We start from the raw sequence: 17,232 nt of genomic DNA, 5'->3' as shown, positions 1-17,232 counted from the left end.
CCTGGCGCGCGTGTGGATGTGTGTCCTGGGCAGCCCTGGGAGTGTGTGATTGCCCTCGCCAGGCTCACAGCGAGGCGCCCGCCGCGGCTGATTGACAGCGCTGTGTGAATGAGCGCGCGTGGAGGCGCCCGGCACCGAGGTGGCTGCGGCTCCGCGCTGCTGTGAGCGCCTGCCTGCCCACCCGGGTGTGGGGGGACCGCGGGCGGCGGGCTGGGTGGGAGGACGAGGAGGAGGAGGAGGAGGAGGAGAGGGCGCGGGAGAGAGGGCGGGCGGGCGGGAGGGCCGTCAGAGCCGGCTGCCGCGGAGCCCCGGCGCGGGCGGCTTCGCCGGGGAGCGAGGCTCGGAGCCAGGAGGCGGCGCCGCGGGGAGGGAGCGCCGAGTGCGGAGCGCGGGGCCGGGCCGCCCGCCTGGTGAGAGCGCTGCGGGCCGCGGGCCGGGCCGGGGGCGGATCAGGGGCAGCGGGGCGGCGAGGCTGCGGTCTCTGGACTAGGCGAGGGGGTGCCGGGGGCTGGAGGTCCAGATCTTCAGTCGGGGCGCTGGGCACAACAGAGAGAAGCGGTGAGACACCACGGAGCGTTGCCCAGCTGGGCGCCAGGGCCGCCACGACCGCCCCTTTTCGGAGATTCGGCGAGGAGACCTGCCTGCGGGAGAGACCCCGGGGAGCAGGTCTGCCGGTCCGGGCTGGGGGTGTGTGTGCGTGTGCGCGCGCGTGTGTGCATGTGTGCCTGCGAGGGGGCTGGTGGGCGTGTACGAGTGTGGGGGGATGGCCGTGTGTGGCATGTGTCTGTGTGTGTGAATGTGTGTAGGGGGTGTGCATCTCTCTGTACAGTACATGCCGTGTGTGTGTGTGTGTGTGTGTGTGTGTGTGTGTGTGTGTGAGAGAGAGAGAGAGAGAGACAGGGGAGGCCGGGGGCTCACAGAGCTTGGGTTTGAACCCATGCAGGGAGGAGAGTGGCTCGGCAGGACGGAGTGTGTGTGTGTGTGTGTGCGCGCGCGCGCGCGTGCAGGGGCAGGGGTGTATGAAGGGTGAGTGTGTCGCGGGCGCTAGGTGTGGCTATGTGTGTGATGTAAGGGTGCCGGGTGCACGTGTGTCCCTGGCTCACCCTCCCTTCCCCCACCAGATTTGTGCGCACAGAGGAGAGAGTTCTGGGGAGGGGGTAGGAGTCCGCCGCAGCTGCCTGCAGTTCGCCCAGCTTGCCTGCCTGGCGTTCTCCTCCAGGAAGCCGGAGATCGCCAAGCTGCCCCTCCCCTGAATACTTCAAGGGTCCTAGGGAAGGGAACAGGCCCAGCCCCAGGAAAGGGGAGGGGCGGGAGGGAAGGTGCTTCTGCCAGATTGGGAACCTTGCTTCTCTGGCCAGAGCCTGGGTGGCCTTCTTACTGGGCCAGATCACTCAGCGCTGGCTTCACCCCTCCCGAGGCCCTGTGCCCCCTGGGGTCTGAGAGTGAGGGCGCCAGCACTTCTGGCTGGGGCGGGAGGTGGGGGTTGGAATAGGTCAAGACATCGGAAGGGCTTGCTTGTTCACAGTTACACGCCCAGAAGGGTGCTTGGCAAACTACAGCCTCCGTAAATACATGAGGCTCAGCAGAGGGAAGGAAGAGAGGAATCCACTTCTGGAAGCCCAAGTCCATCCCTTTTGCTACTAGGTAAGGATGAGGGCCCCTGGTTGCAGTCAGACCCCAGTTTCTGCATGAGCAGAGGGGGAAGGAGGAACCCCCAGGCAGGAATTTGTGCTGGGGCCTGAAGGTACAGGAAGGGCCCGGCAAGAGGAGCCAGAGCCATGGGCAGGACACTTTGCATCCTGCCCACACTACCTGCTTCTCTGAGATCAGAAGCCTCTCTCTGGGGCATCCGATCCTGGGAAAGGGAAGAGGGTGGCCACAGCCAGGGCTCACAGGGCCTCTCCTCTCTCCAGGACCTTCCTCCTCAAAAGGTGCTGAATAACTGAGTCCCTGCCCACCAAGGCCACCCGAAGCCAGGTGGGGCCATGGCCAGGCATGGCTGTCTAGGGCTGGGACTGTTCTGCTGCATCCTGTTTGCTGCTACTGTGGGCCCCCAGCCCACCTCCTCCATCCCAGGTGCCCCTGTCACCACTTTGACCCCCGCACCTCAAAGTGAGGCCTCTATGCTGTCTCTCAACCTGGGACTTAACTTCAAATTCCATCTTCGGGGACCTGCTGCTGTCTGGGGGAGCCCAGTCACAGAGACCCAGCCACTCTCTCTTGGGCCAGGCCAGGAGCCAGGGGAAGAGGTGGCCAGTGGGCTGAGGACTGACCCCCTTTGGGAATTGCTGGTGGGCTCCTCAGGGAACTCTCTCACTGAGTGGGGCTCCACCGAAGGCGGCTCAAAGACCCGGGCCTCCTCCCTGCTTCCGGAGTCCACATCCCGGCGCTCTGGGCCCAGCGATGGGCCCACTGCCCCCTATCAGCCCAGGAGGAGCACTGTGACCTGGGACACTGCTCTGATGGTGACAGCACTTCCATCCAGTGCTCCCAGGCCCCACCAGGGCGAGCTGGAGCTGAAATTTGACATGGCACTGAGAGCAGGTGCAGCCCCCACGCTTGGGCATCGAACGCTGCCCCTGCTGCCCAGCCTGCGGGCCAGCCTGGCAGAGATTGCTGGGCGCCTGGGACCCTTTGGTGAGTAGCCACCCCATCCCAAGGAAAGCCCCTGCTGGGCACCCCTGGCAGGTAGGAGGCAGCTTCAGCCTGGGCTTCTTTTGCAGGATTCTTTGGCACTACTCTGTCACCACTCCGGAACTTCTCTGGCCTGAGCCCCCCAGGTGAAACTACATCCACAAGCTCTGCCTCTGGAGTTTCAGGTTCTCTGGGTGAGTTTATTTCATTGCAATAGACTATTGTGGAACACCTCTACGTGCCAAGCACTGTGCTAGGAGCCTAACAACTACCTTTCTTTTTTTACTTTCTTGCATTGCTTCTTCCAGGCCCTAGGATATGGGCTATTACTTCCACGGAAGGAGTATTCTCTTTGCCATACTGAATCTGGTTTGCTCTTTGTAGCTTAGCTCATGGTGTACATGAGCTTAGCATGTGGCTACAATTCCTGGGACAGTGACTTCCTTAGGACAAACTCTGGGGAAGGACGTAATTTTCTCCAAACTCCCAGAGGCAAGGCTGGTTGGTGGGGTGGCACTTGAGCCCCATATGCTCCCTTTGCAGGGTTCCTTGGTACCACTCTGTCCCCGCCCCCATACTCCCTGGAGAGGAAGCTCTCCAGCCCAAGTCCTCTGGACCCAGCTGCTTCCCTAAGTTTTGCCTCAATTGCAACAACATCATTAGGTAAGTATCCAATTCATTTGAACTTGACAATTATTTATTGAGCACTTACTACATGCTAGTCACTCATCAGTGTTCTGGGACCCTTTGATTTCATTGTCATCATAATCATAATCATCATTCTCTTCATCATCACCATGGAGATATATACGAATGGTCTGAGAGCAAGTATTGCTGGAGAAAGTCCCACACAGAGTTAAGTAATGGTCCCCTGAGAGTTTTGCAATGAGAGGCAGAGCAGGATGTAGACAGATGTATCAGGGACAAACAGACACAGGAACTTCTTTATGATTTCCACAGCCCTGGCACTAACCGCACTCTCCACTCCAGTCTGCCTGACCTGACTCCCCACCAACCTTGGGGCTCTTTCATTTGCCATCTGATCTGACATGACATGCTGTCAGATATGGGCAGAGCTGGGTTTCTCATTGGGAAGACACTGAAGAGGAGACCTTGAGCAGACAGATGCCACCTTCATTCAAGGAAGCCTTTCAGAACATGCACACGGACAAGTTGGTGGTACAGAGGAAAGACCACAGGCTCGGGAATCTTGAGACCTGGCTTTGAATCACAATTTATTTACTCACTAGCTAGTGACTTTAGGCACATTATTTAACCTCTCTGAACCTAAATTTTTCTCATAGGCCCAGGGTTTAATAATAGTACTTGCTAGTTATTGCAAAGCTCTTAGCATGATGCTGGGCACAAAGTAGAGGCTCATTAAATAGTAGCTATTAACCTTGCTTCTGTCCCCCACTGCATCCCAAATCCACTTCCAGACCCTACCTCTCAGAAACCTCAGCCTTGGCCCCAGGCAGTGGTGGGACAACACAAACCACACAGCAGAGGGCACAGGTGCTGGAGGAGAGGTTCTGGTGGATGAGGCAGGGAGTCATGCAGAGGGACTGAGGGGCTTTCAGGCCCAGCTTTGCTCTGCAAAAGGTTTACTGTGGCTGTGAAACTTCTCAGTCACCCCACACTAGGCTCAGCAGAGGAAACCACTGGTCTCCCCAGCTTCTTCCAGCTCCAGACTTAACTCATGACCTGGTTCTCTGGCTCACTCCAGCCACAGTCACTACACTCCCTTGGATGGTGGGTGAGGGGCCTGCTATGCCCCTGTCCAGCCCAGCGTGCAGCAGGGGCAGGATGTGATTGGGGGTGGGGGGCAGGTTCTGTGCCTCAGGGGAAGGATGCTGGCTGGCAGTCTGTTGGCCTTGGTGACAGCGCTGGCCAGGCAGGTTTAATGAGTCTGGACAGTATCAGAGGCAGTGCAGCCGGGCAGGCTGGCGGCCCCACCTCATTCCCTCTCCTCCCTGGTAACTGCAGGAACCCAGCCTCTGATACTGCGCCTCTGAATAAACCCAGGAGAGCTATAGGCCTCCTGGAGAGAACGCCAGTGGGCCTTGCTCTTGCCAGCAGTGTGTGTGTGTGTGTGTGTGTGTGTGTGTGTGTGTGTGTGTGTGTGTAGTTGTATCAAGCAGTTACCATACAAAGGGAGTCTGTCTGTGTTGCCTCTAGAATCTTTCTAACCTAAGTGCAACTAACCTTTGACTCCTAGGCCCTCCTTGCATTAGGTCCCCTTCACCTCAGACAGAGCCTGTATTCAGTCCATACATACCAGAACAGTTATCAAGTTAATCAGTGTGCGGCTTTCATACCAGTTAATCAGTGCCCACCTCGCTTAGTCCACAGAGGGTTCCCCTCCACTTCCTTACCACTCTGGCTGGTGTCAGTTCTGATTGGCTGGCACCTGTGCCAACTCAGTTGCTAAATATTTTGAGTGTCACCCCTACAAAGTGTAACCACCCTCCATGAACCTGGAGGTGGGGGTGGGGAGAGGGATGGGGCCAGGCCACTGAATGGGCTGTAGCTTCCAGCATCCAGAGTGGAGACATGATTCCCAGCCCTTTGATCTGGGCAGCTGGTGGATAATCAGGCCTGACTTTTCCATGAATCAAACTGTTCCCTCCCACAACCCCTCCCTAGCCAGCGCCTGCCTCACCAGTTATTCACATTGCTATCTCCTCTCCTCCTCGCCACTGAGGTCAAGAGGGCCCACAGGGCCAGAAAGGGACCTCCCAGTAAAGGAGGCTTGCTCAGGAGAGGGATCCTGGGAAGGGAGGAACAGAGATGACTATCTTCTGGACTCTTTTGGGGAAAACTGAAGGCTCTTTCTGGAGAAGCCTCCAATGGGGAGATGGGAGATGAGGTCAAATGGACCCTACAAAGGCAGAAGCCAGGTTTTTTTTCCACCTGTCCCCATTCACACCTGGACCAGTGTGGGGCATGCAGAGCATGGGATCAGTGTTTCTAATTCAGAACTCCTTTTATGACACTTGAGCCATCCCTGTACTTTGCCTGTTATCTGGTTTTTATTCCTTTTCTGGATTTATTTTATTTTATTATTTATTTATTTATTTATTTTGAGATAGAGTCTTGCTCTGTTGCCCAGGCTGGAGTGCAGTGGTGTGATCTCAGCTCACTGCATCCTCCGGGTTCAAGCGATTCTCCTGCCTCAGCCTCCTGAGTATCTGGGACTACAGGTGCCCACCACCATGCCCGGCTAATTTTTGTATTTTTAGTAGACACGAGGTTTCACCATGTTGGCCAGTCTGGTCTGGAACTCCTGACCTTGTGATCTGCCCGCCTCAGCCTCCCAAAGTGCTGGGATTACAGGCGTGAGCCACCAGCCCAGCCTGGATTCTTATGAATGTTGAAATTTGCTGTAGTTGCCATAGAGCTTAGGTATAGAGATGAGAGATAAGGTTTCCTGTGGCCCATGGGTGAGAAGTAAAGATGGAAGAGGGTGAATTGGAGCCAACCTCTGACAGCTGCACTTATCCGTACAGTGAACAAAGAGGGTGTGGTAAGGGGGTGACAGGCTGGGGCAGACTGTGGGCTCCTAGGTCATGTCTTCCTGCCCCTCTGCAGAGGCCACAGAGGCCAAACAGAGATGCAGCAAACCCAATCACTTTGCAGAGGAAGTGCGTTGGGCAAGGGCATCTGAAGGGACCAAAGAATGAGGGGTGAGGTGGTGTGTGCATTTGATCCTGCCATTGCCAGACCTATGCCACCTGATCAGCAAGCTCTCCATTCCCAGCTAAGTAGTTTCTCGTTTAATTGATGGCTGGTGTCTTTATTAGTGTTAAGGGGTGGATAGGCCATCAGAAAAGTATTATTTGGCCGGGCACGGTGGCTCACGCCTGTAATCCCAGCACTTTGGGAGGCTGAGGCAGGTGGATCACAAGGTCAGGAGTTCGAGACCAGCCTGGCCAATATGGTGAAATTCTGTCTCTACTAAAAATATAAAAATTAGCCAGGCATGGTGGCACGCACCTGTAATCCCAGCTACTTGGGAGGCTGAAGCAGGAGAATCGCTTGAACCTGGGAGGTGGAGGTTGCAGTGAGCTGAGATCATGCCACTGTACTCCAGTCTGGGCGATGAAGTGAGACTCCGTCTCAAAAGCAAACAAACAAACAAACAAACAAAAAACCCCAAAGGTATTAGTTAAACAGAGTTCATAAAGTAAGACTGTGTGTTGATGTTCGCTATTTAACTAATTGTTATCTTTCTAAGCAAATTTAGGACTGTGAAAGGCTTTGAAAACAGACAGCAGCCTTTAGTTAATTGAATCAAGAACCTGTTTGAGACCAGAGGTAGTCACACTGACACACACACAAACAGATGATGGATCAGTGATGAACATTAGCTGATGATCATGATAACGACACAATCTTGATTGAAGGATCATTATGCACCAGGTTCTCCAGAGTTTTACACACGTTGTCTCATTTTTCTCACAACAGTCCTATGCCATAGGTACTCTTACTCATTTCAGATTTGAGGATGTGATGGAATGGGAACCAGGGTGCATGCAGCCACTTGCAGTTGGCAGTGAGCTGTGTATATTTAATGTTTTGGCTGCTTCCTTTCTGCCCTCCCCAGTTGTCCAATTCCATCTTCCCTTTCCTTCTCTCAGAGCCACCTCCCAGCCCCCTCACTCCTTCCTTTTCCTTGTTCTCAGAACTCTTATGTTTTTTATCTTTTATGTATTTATTAATTTTAAGAACTGTTGTGTGTGTGTGTTTTGTTTTTTGTTTTGTTTTTGTTTTTTGTTTTTTTTTTTGAGCCAGAGTCTCGCTCTGTCACCCAGGCTGGAGTGCGGAGGCGCGATCTCTGTTCACTGCAACCTCCGCCTCCCCGGTTCAAGCGATTCTCCTGCCTCAGCCTCCAGAGTAGCTAGGATTACAGGCGTGTGCCACCACGCCTGGCTAATTTTTGTATTTTTAGTAGAGATGGGGTTTTGCCGTGTTGGCCAGGCTGGTTTCAAACTCCTGACCTCAGGTGATCTGCTCGCCACGGCCTCCCAAAGTGCTGGGATTATAGGCATGAGCCACCACGCCCGGCCTAGAACTGTTATGTTTTGAGTGTCCCCTGCATGAGCTGGCCCTGCCTGTGGCTGGCGGTGCTCCTGGGGTCTTCCTGTGTTGTCCAGCTAGGGCATGGCCAGGGCAGGGCCAGGCAGTTGGGTGATTGTCAGGCACCCTCCCCTCACATTCCACATCTGTCTTTTGTCCACCTACCCATCCCTGCCAGGCTGTCCACATCCTTCACCACCACCCTTTCTTCTTCCATCGTTGCCTGTGGCTGCGGTCCTGCTGAATCTGTAGGTGAGGGCAGATAGAGGTTCAGCTTCCAGGATCTTCCCTTGCTGCCTGGCCCTGGGGAGAATCCTTGAGTCTAACTCTACCCGACTCTTCTCTTGCTCCAGAAGAGTAGAATTAAGGATCTTACTCCTCACCCTCTCTTAGTTGACTTCCCTTTTTCCAAGGGATATGGGAAGGTGTTGGAGCACAGGATGGGGCTAGGGACCCAAGATAGCAAACCCCAGAGCAACTGAGGGGCTCACTTACTTAGATGGCATTTTATCCCACTATGATGTCCCCAAGAATTTCTCCCTGGGAGTTCCTAAGGGCACGTTTTGAGACCTGGGGGAGTCCATCTCAATGTCACCTTCTGTACAGTGTGGGGAGAAGCATGGAGGCATCTATATTAAGACAGACCAATGGCTTTGTGGATGAGGCAGGATGGGGTCACTGCCATGGATAGGCTAAGGGTTGGGGTGTAGCAGGCAGGAAGGCCAATGAATAAGGAGAAATGATGTTTTCCTCAGAGTGCTGAGACAGCATTGTCTTACCTCTCCCCTGATGTATGTGTGTGTGTGTGTGTGCGTGTGTGTGTATGCACACGTGTGGGCTTTTCCTTGAGATGGAGACAAGGTGGAGGAGTAGTTGAAAAAGGGCAGGGAAAGCTCCTCCTAGCACTAAGTTGGGGGTTGGGAGTCAGGGGTGCAGAACAACAGATAAGCACACTAATGTTAGAAAGAGGCTTTGGAATCACAGAAAGGGGCTCAGACTGATGTTCAGACCTGGGTTCTAGGTGCAGATCTGCCCATTTGTGACCTTGGGCAGGTCACTTTGCCTCTCAGAAGAGCTTCAGTATCTGCATCTGGCAAGTACAGGGATTCATTTAGTCAATGAATATCTGCTAAATTCTAACTGTGACAGAAACTAATTTAAGTATGGAGATCCAGATGTGAGCAAAGAAACAAAAATCCCTGTTCTCATAAAGCTTCCCTTCGGGCGGGGGGATTGAACGGGAGGGGGTGTCTAAGGCTCCTTCCAGTTGTAAAGTTCTGTGACTTCAAAGAAAAACTCTTTAGTAGAATCACAAAGGAGCCCAGCAGGGAGCTGGGGGGCCCAGGCAGAGGGGGAAAAGTAGGAGAAGGAAGAGGGGAAGGATGACAGCTGAAACTCCAGCGAGGACACTGAATAGGGGAGCTGGGGAGGGAAAGGTGAGAGGCCAAGAGGTGGGGGTGAGTCTCATATGTAAGACAAGTGTGTCTTGCATACATCAGGGGACTCTGACTGGCATTCAGGCTACTGCTTGTGGGGTGGGTAGGGGGAGGCCTGCATCATTCATTGCCTCAGCCAAACGTTCTTTGCCCACAGACCCCACAGTCCCCACTTCTGGCCCAGATGACCTCTCTCCTCCCGCCAGCCTCGGGAACCCTTCGGGGCAGCCAGAGTGTGGGCCAGGGTCCTGCAGCGTGGGAGAATTGCCTGAACGCGAGGGGCAGCCTCCCGAGGCGCCGAGGCCCCTCTTTTTCCTGACCCTGGAGGCTGACTGGGCAGAGGCCAGGGCTCGCTGGGGGCTGGCCTGGGAGGCCCACGTGTACGGGGTAGGCGCGCTCTTCGGCCTGGTTGCCCTGCTGGCGCTGCTGGCTCTGGCCCTCTTGCCCTGGCGCTGCCCGCCCGGCGCCCCCTGCCTGGCGCTGCTGGACCTGCTGCTGCTGTCGGCCGGGACCACGCGGGCCTTCCCGCTCTTCTACGACGCCTATGGGCACAGGGATCGACTGCCCGCGCTCGCCTGGCTGCTGCTGCAGGACCTTCCGCTGCCCTGCCTAGCTGCCGGCCTGGGGCTGGCCTGCCTGCTGCTGGCCCGGCCGCGCCCGCCACGGTGCCCCGCCGGCCTGGCTGCGCTGCTGCTCCTGGGGCTGGGGCTGGCGGCCGCCGCGGCCCTCGGGAGCGCCGCGCATCGCCCGCTGCGGCCCCTGCGGCTCGCCTCGCGCGGGATGCACGCTTTCCTCGCCGCTTTCCTTTCGGGGCTGCTGCTGGCGCTCTCCTGCTGGGGCGGGCGGCGGCGGCGGGCCGGGGCGCCCCTGGGGGGGTCGGGCTTCAAGGGCGCCACACCCCTGCCGCAGGTGCGCAGCCCCTTCGCCCCGCGGGAGTCCTGGCGGCGCGCGGCGCGCACGGCCCCGGTGGCGGGCACCTTCGGGCTGCTGAGCGGAGCCCTACAGGGCTATGAGGTGCTGCACGCCCTGGGCTACGGCGGCCAACCCGGCCTGGAAGGGCCCTGGCCCTGGTGGGCCTTCCAGCTAGGCCTGCGCCTGGGCGAGGTGGGCGTCGCGCTCCCGTTGGCGCTGCTGGGCCTCTACCCCGCTCTCTGCAGTCCTCGCGTGCCGCCGCGCTGCTGGGCCAAGCTCTTCCGCTTGTCCCCGGGCCACGCGGCTCCGCTGCTGCCGGGAGGCTGGGTCACTGGGCCCCCGGACAAGGAGCCCCTGGGGAGCGCCATCGCTCGCAGCGACGCGGAGCTGCTGCAGCTGTGCGCGCTAGCAGGGCCAGGCCCAGACCTCCTACTCCAGGGCGGAGGTTGCCGGGGCTTCGAAGGCGCGGCTGCCAACCCGGCCCGGTCCCCGGCTTCCTCTCCCTGCAGCGATTACACCGTGGACTTCCGCCCGCCCTCCCCAATCAACCTGCGACGCAGCATCGAGGAGGCCCTCTGCAGCGAGGCCTTGCTCGCGCCTGGCCTCTTCCAGGGCCCTGCCTTTGAGGACGCTCTGCCTGGGCTCGGCCTCTACCGCACCGCCTCGCTGGAGACCGGGGGCAGGCCCAGTGAGAGATCAGGGGAGGCCCCTGGCCCCCCTGCGCCCCCGGAGCTCCCCTCCCCCGGGGCTTGGCCCACAGGCAGCAGCGTCTCATCTGGCTCGTTCCGCGGACTCTCGCGGGACAGCTCGTCCATGCTGCTGTGTTCCAGCCCCGACAGGCCCCCGCGCTGCCCTCTGGTCTGCGTCCTCAGTCCCCCGCGGCCCTCAGGAAGCAGCCCCAGCCTCCCGGCCTCAGGATCCTACCAGGCCCTGTCCCCACCCTCTCGCGACTCCCCAGAGCCTGCTTCTGAGCTGCAGGCCGAGGAGGCCTTGCTGCAGGAGCAGTTTCTGGACGCCTGCCGACAGATCGACGAGCTGAGCGTGGGCAGCGACACCATAGACCTGTGAAGAGGTGGCCACCTTGCTACCCTGCGATATGCCCCTTTCTGGCGCCTGCCCTGCCCGAGACCTGCACACTGTAACCCTTTCCCAATCCTGCCTAGCTCAGATACCTCTCCAGCTTCCTTCCCCATCCAGGGGTCCCTGGGTGGGTGGGTCAGCAGCCAGGCTCTATTGATTTGGAATCAGTGCCACCTTCTCTGGAGCCCTGGGTGCTGATGCCCTCAGCTGCAAATCTAGGCTGGCAGGGGTCCCATTTTCCTTGGCATTCACCAGCAATAAAGCTCCAAGGTGCTCCACTCCTGACCACCACTCCCCACTCTGGTGCTGAGTGAGAGGGGCTGTCCTCAGAGGACCCTGGGACCTGCCTCAGGCCCCCTACCCACCTTTGTCATGCCTAGGAATCCTACCCCTGTGTGAGTGGGACTCCCTGTCCTCCATGTGACACCCACAGGGGTCCATGACCCATCTAGGAGACTTTATAGCAGTTGGGTGGGAGGGGAATGCTCTTAAAGTTAATTTATCAATAAAATATTTTCAGAGGAGCAAGGTCTGACTTTTTTGGGAAAACTCGATTGAGCAACAGCACCAGTGATTCCATCACTAGTGGAAGAGAAGCAGCTCTTGGGTGGGGTGGGTCCATTCCAGACCCCAGGGACCTTCATACAAGACCAATGAGTCTTGTCCTGTTTCTGGGATGAGATGAGTGGGGTTACTGGGAGCAGCCCCTCGAAGACTCTTCTGAATCGTTGGGAAGTGGCTTTTCACACAGATGGGACATCGCCCTGGGAGGTGAGGCAGAAACTCTACTGTCATTGGTGGAAATGCCTGCATTCTTAGGAGTCGGCTTCAGGTCCTGGTAGACAATTGGCTGGGGACTAGTTAGGAGTCAAGTCCTTCATGGAAATATTGAGACGCATGTAAAAGTTCCTGGTCACCTTGAGCTGGGATCCCCAGCAACCTCCCTGCCATGTTCCCACAGTTTGGGATCCACAAAGAGGAAACTACCTTTCTACCTTTTCACCCACCAACAGGGGCTCTTCAACCCCCTCCCCCTTCTGAAGAACTCTCATATCTAATAGGTGTAGATCCTCCCTGGAGAAAGCCTGTCCAGCCCAGCCAGCTCCTGTAGCAAAATTCACAGTGAGAGACCCACAAACACATCCAACCACCAGGCAGTCTGTAATCCCTCCCTTACCTGGAGCATTTGGCTCTGCGCTCCGTGGTGTGTGTTTGTCATTTGGCTAAAATGCAGTGGTTCCGTGTAGCACAAAAACAGGGTTGTGGATTAGGTTTGAAAACAAAAATCTGACAGTGTTTTGGCAGCTGTCCTGCATATCACAGGGAGACCTGCAGGAACATACACACTAGGCTCAAAGTGGAAACACAGGAACCTCGTGATTTTTTCTTTCAACTTTGACCATCAGCTCCTGGGGACTGGAAGGGAGGCTTGGGAGCCAAGAGGGAAGCAGGCAGGGAAGCCAGGAGAGGGTAGAGCCCTCGCCCAGACCAGGTCCAATGCAGGAGTGTAAGAATTCAAGCACTACTCTCCTTGCAGATGAACATCTGTCTTGGCTGAGAGGAGCGTCCAGGGCCTGGGACCTCAGATGCAGGAGGGGAATCAGTTGTGTTTGGAGGAGAGGGAGAATCATAGTGGGGAAGAGAAATGGAAGGGAGGTGGTGCCGGTGTGGTGGAGGAATGGGACTAGAATGGTTTTGATTGCGTCTTCTCCATCACCTGGCTCAGCTTGGCTCAGAAATTCTTGCTGCATCCTCACTCTGGGCTGAGGCCCAGAAAACTGCCAACCTCCTAATTACGGGCATTTCTCACTGGTGTCGTAGTGGCTGCAGTGGGCCCAGCATCAGAGTTGCTTTGTATCATGCAAGGAGTGTTGCTGCTCTGAGAAACTGCTCCCTTTCTTTCCCACTCACTCTTCCATCTGCCTCTCATCTGCCTCTGCTCACACTCAGCTCCTCCATGCCATCTCTTCCTCACACTGGTCCTTGCCAGCTCCTCTCTCTCTCACTCACTCTCCCCATCAAGGGTCCTTGAGTTCATGCACACACTTCCCAAAAGAGCAGTCCAAGCCCTGAATACCCCAGCCAGTCTCTCTGTTGGCCTATTGGTCTCTCTCTCTCTCTGTCTTTCACACACACACACACACACACACACACACACTTGTGCACATACACTCCTTTTCTGTGTGGCAGCTCTAAATGGAGTTGGGGGGAGGCAGGAGGGAGTTGAGGGAATACAGCTCGGTGTTCGCCAGCTCCAACACTTCTTTGATTTTCCTCAGCAAGGATAACCTCAGCCCTTTTACTTCATAAAGAGGCCAAAATTTTGTTTAGAGGACCCTTTCCTTTTGTCTCATGCCTCATCCCTTACCCAGAGTGGGTTTCCCAGGAAGAATCCAGGTAGATCCTAATGCCTACACCCTTCAGTTCCAAGTCTTGGTATTGTGGGGACTGAAAGACAAACTCACATTCATTCATTTATTCATTCATTCAATCTCTTAAAGAATATTTACTGAATGCCTATGATGTACTAGGTGCTGGGAATAGACAGGTGAACGAGGTAGACACCAGCCATGAATTTACGAAATTGAAAGCCTGTTGGGGGAAGGCAGATGTTAAACAACTAATGACATAAATAATCACAATAGCACAAGTAATTAATTATAGTTGTGACAAGTGCTAAGGCCAAGAACTATTCTGTATTATAAGAAGGTTTAGCTTGCCAGGGGGAGTGGAGCTAGAGGGATGGGATCTGGAAGAGGCTGGCTGAGAACAGCCCAGGCCTCCCTTACTTCCTTCCCTGGCTCCTGCACAGTGATGGATGAGGAGGAGGCCAGCAGTTTATTTCCCCTGGAAGCCACATTGCTGGTGTGATGCAGGGTAGCACAGCGCCTGCTATTTAATAAAGATTGCTGCATGTGTCTTGGGTAGATGGATGAGCAAATATCCCTGAGGAAAGAACCATTGCCCGCCCTGATAGAAATGGATTGGAGGGGATGGGGCTGAGAGACAGATCGGGGAACCAGGTCTGAACCATGGGGAGGGTGGAAAGGGTCAGCTGCACTGTTGTCCTCCCAGAAGGGCACAGAACCCTGCACTGTGGGTGGCTGCTGCCCCCTGATGGGCATAGAGACACAGTTAGATTTGTCCTAAATTAAGGAAGATTTGGATCAGAGCTATTTAAAACTTAGCACTTGTGGAGGGTCTCACAAAGGAATATTGGAACAATCTTCTCAAGATTGTTTTCCTTGTACAGACTGCAGCCAGGACTAGGAAGGCTTCCCCTTAGCTGGGGTTCTGAAGCTCACAATTTAATCTTTGGGGGTGGAATTTTAATTCCTGAGGTGATAGGAGTGGGCAGGAGGAAAGGAGAAGGAAGAGGGAGGATGTGGAGTCCCAAACCAACTTTGTTACATGACCCATCCCATTGCCTTTGTCTGTTTGTTTCTCTTTATCCTGGATAGGATTAACATAGTAGCCTTAAAAATCTGTTTTGTATTTCAAAGCTTCGTTTCCTGAGTAATATTTTTAAATTTATTTTTAAATTTTTATTGTTGTTGTTTTGAGATGGGGTCTCGCTCTGTCACCCAGGCTGCAGTGCAGTGGCGCGATAGCTCACTGCAACCTCCGCCTCCCCCGGTCAAGTGATCCTCCCACCTCAGCCTCAGAGTAGCTGGGACCACAGGCACATGCCACCACACCCAGCTAATATTTTGTATTTTCGGTAGAGACAGAGTTTCCTCATGTTTCCCAGGCTGGTCTCGAACTCCTGACCTCAGGTGATCCGCCCGCCTTGGCCTCCCAAAGTGCTGGGATTACAGGCATGAGCCACCACACGAGGCCTACAAGGCTTTTTTTTTTTTTGTCTGACTTTCTGGAGGGCCAAAGAATGATAACATCTGCTTATTGTGAGAGTGTTCTGAGAAAGTTAGCCAAACCTTTAGCAGAAAAATGCCTAGGGGAAAGCTTCAACAGAGAGGGCCCTTCTCCATCACAGTGCTCTTGCTCACTCCTCTCATCAAACAAGGGCAATTTTTCAAGAGTGTTAATGGGAAACCATTAGGCATCCACCTTAGGTCCTATTTTGGCTCCTTCTGACTTGGTTTTGTTTCCTAATCTTAAAAAATCTTTAAAGGGCTCACATTTTTCTTCAATTAATTATATATATATTATTATATATATTATACATATTATTATATATAATATATAATATATATAATATATATTATTATATATTATATATAATATATATACTATATATTATTATATATTATATATAATATATTATATATATTATATATATTATATATAATATATTATATATAATATATAATATATATTATATATTATATATATTATTATATATTATAAATATTATTATATATATTATATATTATTATATATTATATATATTATTATATATTATATATATTATTATATATTATATATATTATTATATATTATATATATTATTATATATTATATATTATTATATATTATATATTATTATATATTATATATATTATTATATATTATATATTATTATATATTATATATATTATTATATATTATATATTATTATATATTATATATTATTATATATTATATATATTATTATATATTATATATTATTATATATTATATATATTATTATATATTATATATTATTATATATTATATATATTATTATATATAATATATTATATATATTATTATATATATTATATATTATTTATATATTATATATTATTATATATTATATTATTATATATTATATATTATTATATAATATATTATATATTATATATTATTATATAATATATTATATATTATATATTATTATATAATATATTATATATTATATATTATTATATAATATATTATATATTATATATTATTATATAATATATTATATATTATATATAATATATTATATATTATTATATATTATATATAATATATAATATATTATTATATATTATATATTATTTATATATTATATATTATTTATATATAATTAATTATATATAGAGAGAGAGAGAGAGAGAGAGAGAGAGAGAGAGAGAGACTGCATTGACATGCTTAAATTCCAAAGACCTTAAGTTCTTTAGAGATGGACTAAATGGCTGGTATCATTGCTTACAAATGTGTTTTGAACTTGATGGAGCTAATGTTGAAAAATAAAGTTTAGGCTGGGTATGGTGGCTCATGCCTGTAATCCCAGCACTTTGGGAGGCCGATGAAGGCTGATCACCTGAGGTCAGGAGTTCAAGACCAGCCTGGCCAACTTGGTGAAACCCTGTCTCTACTGAAAATACAAAAATTAGCCAGGGATGGTGGTGGGTGCCTGTAATCTCAGCTACTCAGGAGGCTGAGGCAGAAGAATCGCTTGAACCTAGGAGGTGGAGGTTGCAGTGAACCGAGATCGCACCACTGCATTCCAGCCTGGGTGACAGAGCGAGACTCTGTCTCAAAAAAAAAAGAAAAATAAACTTATATTTTATTTTCAGAAGTCTCGAACTCCTGAGCTCCAGTGATCTACCCATCTTGATCTCCCAAAGTGAGTTATATATTTTTTTGAGATGGAGTCTTCCTTTGTTGCCCAGGCTGGAGTGCAGTGGTGCAATCTCGGCTCACTGCAACCTCTGCCTCTCGGGTTCAAGCGATTCTCCTGCCTCAGCCTCCTGAGTAGCTGGGATTACAGGCATGTGCCATGCCCGGCTACTTTTTGTATTTTTAGTAGAGACGGGGTTTCACCATGTTGGCCAGGCTGGTCTCGAATCCTTGATCTGGTGATCCACTCACCTCGGCCTCTCAAAGTGCTGGGATTACAGGCGTGAGCCACTGCGCCTGGCTGTGAGTTGTATTTTTAAAAAATAACTGTGAAGTTTTATTTTAAGCATAGATTACTTACTTCAAACTAGAGCTCCATAAATCTGATGTTTAGTGTCCCCCTAATCTCCACTCCCGTCACTATCAACCAGTCATCTAGCCATCCAAAATGTACTGAAAGTGAATGGGGCTTGAGGAGATCATGAAACTTAATTTTCACTGTAGTGCCTTATAAAAGGTACTAAAACTATAAAGTTTTTGA

The 17,232-nt window shown here is 51.9% G+C and overlaps 1 protein-coding gene across 3 annotated transcripts; it reads left to right on the top strand.

The window, feature by feature from the left end:
• Nucleotides 1-339: 339 nt before the first annotated feature.
• Nucleotides 340-11,682, top strand: PRRT4 (proline rich transmembrane protein 4). 3 transcript variants are annotated; one of them, XM_054559758.1, is made up of 6 exons: nucleotides 340-410; nucleotides 1,526-1,644; nucleotides 1,914-2,637; nucleotides 2,724-2,828; nucleotides 3,178-3,297; nucleotides 9,307-11,682. In XM_054559758.1, the coding sequence occupies exons 3-6, from the start codon at nucleotides 1,986-1,988 to the stop codon at nucleotides 11,127-11,129; spliced, it is 2,700 nt and encodes an 899-aa protein (XP_054415733.1). In that variant the 5' UTR covers nucleotides 340-410; nucleotides 1,526-1,644; nucleotides 1,914-1,985; the 3' UTR covers nucleotides 11,130-11,682. The 3 variants fall into 3 exon arrangements, with proteins under 3 accessions (XP_054415733.1, XP_054415731.1, XP_054415730.1); XM_054559756.1 differs by lacking the exon at nucleotides 340-410 and adding an exon at nucleotides 483-666; XM_054559755.1 differs by lacking the exon at nucleotides 340-410 and adding an exon at nucleotides 483-666 and having other exon boundaries at nucleotides 1,122-1,644.
• Nucleotides 11,683-17,232: the final 5,550 nt, after the last annotated feature.

Source organism: Pongo abelii, chromosome 6, assembly GCF_028885655.2.
Source record: "Pongo abelii isolate AG06213 chromosome 6, NHGRI_mPonAbe1-v2.0_pri, whole genome shotgun sequence".
Lineage (NCBI taxonomy): Eukaryota > Metazoa > Chordata > Mammalia > Primates > Hominidae > Pongo > Pongo abelii.
The sequence above is the reverse complement of the archived record's forward strand: the minus strand, read 5'-3'. Positions and strand labels throughout refer to the sequence as shown.